The sequence below is a fragment of the Theropithecus gelada genome, unplaced genomic scaffold, assembly GCF_003255815.1.
Source record: "Theropithecus gelada isolate Dixy unplaced genomic scaffold, Tgel_1.0 HiC_scaffold_744, whole genome shotgun sequence".
NCBI classification, from domain to species: Eukaryota; Metazoa; Chordata; class Mammalia; order Primates; family Cercopithecidae; genus Theropithecus; species Theropithecus gelada.
The window spans coordinates 1,440-8,500 of NW_020264147.1; the positions used below are offsets into that span (position 1 = coordinate 1,440).

General features: G+C 37.9%; 1 protein-coding gene across 1 annotated transcript; it reads right to left on the bottom strand.

The window, feature by feature from the left end:
* Nucleotides 1-1,719: 1,719 nt before the first annotated feature.
* Nucleotides 1,720-5,392, bottom strand: LOC112617990 (centromere protein F-like; the record flags this gene model as incomplete). The annotated part of the gene is made up of 4 exons (XM_025374615.1): nt 1,720-1,922; nt 3,031-3,322; nt 4,748-4,839; nt 5,271-5,392. Coding segments are annotated over 4 exons (709 nt in total), but the record flags the coding sequence as incomplete, so codon positions are not given.
* Nucleotides 5,393-7,061: the final 1,669 nt, after the last annotated feature.

A 7,061-nucleotide genomic window follows, 5' to 3' on the forward strand; every position in this document is an offset into this window, starting at 1 on the left:
TCAAGGTTCTCTGTGATTCTGGCAATTAGCCAAGTGTGGGAACCACAGGACTACAACACAGATAATAGTAATAAAAGAGTCATAAGAGGGATGCCAGGAGAAAATATCTTACTGCGTTAAGAGTCAAGGGAAGGAGCTCACAAGAGTGAGAAAGCTATAAAGAGTCAGACCTGGAAAGAAGGACATTTCAAGCAGAAAGGCAAATAAAAGGAAAACATTGGGCCCAGAGAAAGGGTAGGTTCAGCAAACACCAAATCCTCATGGTTGGTCTTAGAAGACAATTCATTTTTCTCTACAATACTTATAATACCACATACCATACTCTCTATGTTACTTTATTTTTGTTATTTTCTGCCTCCCTCTATGAAGATGAAGCTTCACAAGGCAATGATTTTTGTCTATTTATCACTGTTCCGGCCCCAGGTCTGGAGATTTTTGTCTATTTATCACTGTTCCAGTCCCAGGTCTGGAACAGTGCCTAACATATAGCAGGCATCAATATCAATACATGTTTGTGAAATGAGTCAGGACATGAATGAGTAATAGAAAAAAAGAGAAGAAAAGACTGGCTAAAGAGGTAGGCTGGGACCAAAGCAACAACAAGAACAACAACAAAATAATGGGCAAAATAACGGGCTAAGAAGCTTGGCCTCCATTGGAGTCTTAAGAAGATTCAATGGTGGGTGTACAGTCATCCCTCAGTATCCAAGAAGGACTGGTTCTAGGACTCCCTGCAGATACCAAAATCTGAGGATGCTCAAGTCCCTGATATAAAATGGTATAGTGTTTGCATATAACCTATGCACATCTTCCCATATACTTTAAATCATCTCTAAATTACTTATAATACCTAATACTATGTAAATGCTATGTAAATATTTGTGATAATGTATTTGCTTAGGAAATAATGACAAGGAAAAAAAAAGTCTGTACATGATCAGTATGGACAAAGCCATTCTTTGAGAAAGAATCTCACCCTGTCACCCAGGCTGGAGTGCAGTGGCACAATCTCTGCTCACTGCAACCTTTGCCTCCCAGATTAACACGATTCTTATGCCTAAACCTCCCGAGTAGCTGGGATTACAGGTGTGCACCACCACATCTGGCTAATGTTTGTATTTGTAGTAGAGACAAGGTTTTGTCATGTGGGCTAGGCTGGTCTTGAATTTCTAGCCTCAAGTGATCTGCGTGCCTCAACCTCCCAAAGTGCGGGGATTCAGGTGTGAACCACGGTGCCTGGCCTTTTTTTTTTTTTCCTAAAGACTTACGATCCAAGTTGGTTGAATCCATGAATGCACAACTCATGGATACAATAGACCAACTATATATACATGTAAGATCCCAAGAGCAGATTAAATCCTATCAAATGTCCTAAAACTCCTTTAAAGTGCCATTAATTTAAGTGCTTATTCTATGTGGTACGCATCATACACGATGCTGTATATACATTTTCTTTATTCTCTATTACTCCCTGCAACATAAAAAGAGATCAGTGACTTGCCCAACATCACTCAGCTGAGAAAGTGCGGCACCAGGCTTGATCCCAGATCCACCCAACGCTAAAACAGCTTTCTAGTTCAACTGCATCAAGAGTGCCTAGTACATATTAACAAAGAACACTACGACATTTATTTCACAAACTTATGTATAAAATACTCTTTCCAAATAATTGTATGAAAAGATGTAGATTTCTCCAGTAATTCACGAAAAGTCAAGTACCTTGGTTGACGCCTGGTCGTATTGTGCTGTTGTTCTCACTAGTTCATCCCTACATTTGTTCAAAACTTTCTCTTTTTCAATTAATTCCACTTTTGCTTTCTCCAGTTGGAGTTGGAGTTCTTGAAACTTATTCACTTGGCCTTTCATTTCTTTTTCTTGTCCTTGCAGACGTAGTTCCAACTCATTAATCTTGCTTCTTAGCTCTTAAACCACAAACAAAAATCACACTGATTTATATATATCTTGCCCAAAATGTTCATAATTTATCATTTGTTTTATTCTTCTCTGAAATCTTTGATGAAACAAATATTTACACTAAACATAGAAGCTACTTTAATTGGATTTAATTTCAATAGTTAGTTTCTATTGTCATTTGCATTCAAATACTGTATAGAAAGCAGGAGAAACAGATTTTCTTACATTTTAACAAAGAAACTTGGTGGGGGAAATGTTTTTCTAAAATCATGAATGCTATCTCGTTATTGAGACTGTGAAAAGTACATCACATATGACACCCTTTGTTAAAATTACCATTTGGTTTTACCACACAACAGCAAACTATATTTGTCTGGTGCCCATATCAATGCAAATCAGTGCTAGGCAGTGAAAAGTTCACCCTCCTATATTCTCTGGTAGTTTTACCTCCACTAAACATCAAGAGTGTGAACCTCCCATACTGCCAAAATTAACAATGATTTTTTTTCCACTTTTTTCCCACATACACACAACATTGGTTCCAAAGGCATTGGCTATGTGACAGCTCTCACCAGTGAACACTGACAGTGATTTTCAATATATTACAGCACTGGAAATTATCATCTTCTACAGAGTAGATTCCAAAACACCACCTGGTACCCTTGGCTGTCAGCTGCAGCGTGGCACAGCAGCCAAGGTTACAGGTTTGCTCCCATATGGACAACCTGGCAGAGCACAGCAAAGCTGTTCTGCAGACACACACACAACCTCTGGCCAAAGCTGGTCAGACCACAGGCTGGTTCTGTGGGTCACAAAAGGAGCCAGATGAGAAGCATGGGGAGTGTAAACTGTAACCAACCCACTGGCCCTGCTTCTGGAAAGAAAAGTCAAAGCTTCTCAACCTACTTTAGAGGCTTCCAGGCACCAGCTTTTCGATACAAGTAAAAGTACATTCCAACACTATGATGCCTTTTATCATTATTGAAAAGACAGTATGTTGAACACCGACGTGCCTAACAAAACACCTAAGCACTTTATGGGATTAAAAATATCTGGAATCACCTGTGAAACTGCCTCAAGCAAAGTTAATTTAAACTTAACTTAGCTCAATGTTACCTTGATTCTGCACTTTTAATTGCTCCAAAAGATGAGGACTGCTAGAATTGTCAAAGAAACTGCTATTAGCATCTCTTTTCCCTATTTGCAAAGTTGATCGACTTGGAGTCACCTCTTGTTCCCCAGAAAAGTAAGATGCAGAGAAATCTCTCCTAATTGGAGTTTTTTGAGAATTAGATGAAAGATGACTTGGCGTCTTCTCTTGCTGCCATGAGAACACAGATGATGAAGCCTGATGCCGGGCAATGTCGCGGTGATTCATGGTGGTTTGTGGAAGAGTCTGGCTTGCTTTCTGTAGAAATAGAATCACTTTAGAGCCCTTTAAAGATCTCATATACTCAAGGCTATTTATTTTCAGATAGGATATAAAGCCATAATCCCAAGAAGTTAACAGTTGCACTGCACACCAAGAAAGAACATTCATCAAGTCAAGTAAACCATAAGTCTAATACCCAGTGATGGAATGTTCTAATGCTCGACTTCTTAGCATTGAAGGAATAAGCTACTACCATCTCATGCCCAACCTATTTAAAACAGGCTAAGTCTTAGTATTTATTCTGCATCCTTCTTAGAATCCATTAAACATATGTGAGTATTCACTTTCATTCTGAATTCCAAAACTGGCTTTTCTTTGCCTGTCCTTAGTTACCTCCCCTTATAGCTTTGCCCAAACGAATCAAAGTTAAACATCAGACTAAAGAACTCTTTCAAAACTCTCACATTCCACCATATCACTATCCCCAAAAAAAATCACATCGAGTGTTTAATATTATGTAATATACATTTGTGGATGATCTACTGCTTTGCATTGTTCTTTCTATGCTTCTCTCTGCCTCCATTCTGACAAATATCAAGACATGGAGGTAAATGCAGCATTAGATTTTTATAGCAAGCACTTTTTTTGCCATAGAAAGAGGGTTAATGTTTACTAGATACTCAAATTTTCCGTAAAATATCTCTAGGAATCAATGTCAAGGGAAGAATTGCTACGAATGACTAAACTGGATGACAAAGCACATGATATTTCTAGGACAAACTAGAGAGTGAGTACTTAATTTTTATTCATTTGATAAGCAATGCCTTTGCTACATATCAGAATCCTAATGACATCAAAATGAGGGTTAAAGTCATGAAAAGAATAAAAATCATTAAAGCTCTAAGCCAGAGGTACTTCTGCATTCTCAGTATTTAAGGTACCTACTTATAAAGTCAGCCTTAAACGGCTTGCTGAATTGTGCCATCTCATCAAGTCCTTATGTTTAGTGGAAAGCCACCCGTAAGAGCCAAACTGGAAATTTTTTTCAGCAAATAACATGTGAACAAAAATGGTAGAGGTAAAATTCAATAGATCAAAAGGACTGTATAGGAAGCAATTGCCTCCAGGTGACAAAGCCAGGCAGGGAGCATCATGACTAATTCTCTGGCCCCACTGTCTCCAAGAATAGCCCTGATCACTAGGTCTTAATAGGGAAATAATTTAGTGGACATTACATGAACATTTAATATTTAGGGATAACCTAACCTCCCCACTCTATTTTACTCACTCCACCCTATTTTTAAAACTAAAAAATAATCACTTGCACTAAGCCCAAAACCTTTTCTCAGTACGAAAAAACACCAGCTCTATGTAAAACAGATTTTTCTCTAACCTTGTTCTATTCTATATCAAAGTATTCTATAACTGCATACTCTATTATAGGGCCCATAGTTAACTTACTTTAGCCTGCAAGGCTTTAACCTCTGCCTCTAATCTTTTTCGTTCTTCAACCTCTTTATTATATTTTTCTTTTAGATCTTCATACTTGGAACCTAAAACCAGACAATCAAATACAATTTTCTTTCAATCACTGATTCCATGAAGGAATTCACAGATCAACAATGATTTTGATAGTCTAAAAATGAGTATCTTAGTATACCAAGGAGAAACAACATTTTAGTTAGGGAAATAGATCAAACTATTGATCAAATTACCAAATATCAAAATACATAAAAACATAAGTGTTTTAAATATTCTGAAATTGAAATATACCACAGAAGGATAAAGTAAACAGCTTAAAATCTCAATCCAGTAGCTCAACATAATTCAACAGATATACAAATAGGTATGTAACAAGTGGCTGCAGTTTTTAAACATATAAATTAAAAGTTTAATTCAAAGTTGAATTAATTCATTTATTTTGCAGAATTAAAATCTCAAGCTAAACAAAAAGCTGTCTATACCAAAGAAAAAAATGCATTACCACTATAATATTGACTTGGTGTCAGTGGAGTTGTAAAAATTTTTTGTGGTGTATTGCATGGATTCAGAGAGACATCTGCAGACTGTGCAGCTTGTTGGCTTCTTTCAAGCTCAGATTTACACCTGTTAGAAAAGGACCCAAGAGGCAGACAAATCTGTTAGAGCAAAGGCTACAGAATACCAATGCCTTACATTCCCAGTGAGTAATAAACTTACAAAGAAACCTATCCACTAAGAATTCTTAACCATTTCATTTCAGGCATTTAATAAGGTCTAACTTATGTGCCAGACATAAACACAGTCCTGTGTCTTCAAAGGAACTCAGTCTAGTAAAAGAAACAGAAATATAAACCAATAAGTAAAACGTTATAAAGGCTATAAGGAAGATCTATAATAACCACTATGACAGTGATATGGTTTGGTTGTGTTCCCACCCAAATCTCATCTTGAATTGTAGTTCTCATAATCCGTATGTGTGGTCGGGGGGACCCGGTGAGAAGTGATTGAATCATGGGGGCAGTTTTCCCATGCTATTCTCGTAATAGTGAGTTCTCACAAGATCTGATGGTTTTATAAGGGGCTTCCTCCTATGCTTGGTTCTCATTCTTCTCCTTCCTGCCACCATGTGAAGAAGGGTGTGTTTGTTTCCCCTTCCGCTATGATTGTAAGTTTCCCAGTGGAAAAGAAAAGTCCTGTGGAACTGTGAGTCAATTAAACCTCTTTCCTTTATAATTTACCCAGGCTCAGGCAGTTCTTTATAGCAGTGTGAGAAGAGACTAATATAGACAACAAAGAACAGTTGAAGGATTGGAATATATTCCAAGCAAATTTCATACACTGAGCCAAAGACAGGGACATAAAAGAACCCAGAACTTCAGAAACATGGGAAGAAAGTGGTGTCATTGGAGCATGGGCTCAAATCATGAGAACAGATGACATTACTTAGGATATTCAGTCATTTCAAAAACATAGACTTGATATACAGATCATGTATTATATGACATTTTTAAAACACAGATATAAAAATTAAATCAATATAATGCCTCTAGAAAAGATATGGCTGGAAATAGTTACAAGAAATGGGAAACATAAGTTACACATTGTATATATGTACACCCTGTAAAAAGGTATTCAGAACTATCATGCAAGTAAGCTCTGAACACCTTTCAAAACCAAAAACTCACATTAAAATAGGGCTCAATTCTTCCAACTCTCTAATGTCTCTGACTTTAGTTTAACATAAAAAATAAAATGAACACTCTTAGAATGGCTAATAGTGTGCAGCAGTCTCTTTGCCATGGCATATTACTTAAAACAGGAAGTAAAGAAAGTAATGCCGAGCCCAGTGGCTCAAGCCTGTAATCCCAGCACTTTGGGAAACCAAGGCGGGCAGATAACCTGAGGTCAGCAGTTTCAGACCAGCCTGGCCAACACGGCGAAAACCCCTCTCTACTAAAAATACAAAAATTAGCCAGGCATGGTGGCATGCACCTGTAGTCCCAGCTACTTGGGAGGCTGAGGCAGGAGAATCGCTTGAACCCAGGAGGCAAAGGTTGCAGTGAGCTGAAATTGTGCCACTACACTGCACTCCAGCAACAGAGCAAGACTTTGTCAAAAAGAAAGAAAAGAAAGAAAAAGAAGGAAGGAAAGAAGGAAGGAAGGAAGGAGGGAGGGAGGGAGGGAAGGAAGGAGGGAAGGAAGGAAGGCAGGCAAGAAAGAAAGAAGGAAGGAAGGCAGGCAAGAAAGAAGGAAGGAAGGAAGGAAGGAAGGAAGGAAGGAAGGAAGGAAGGAA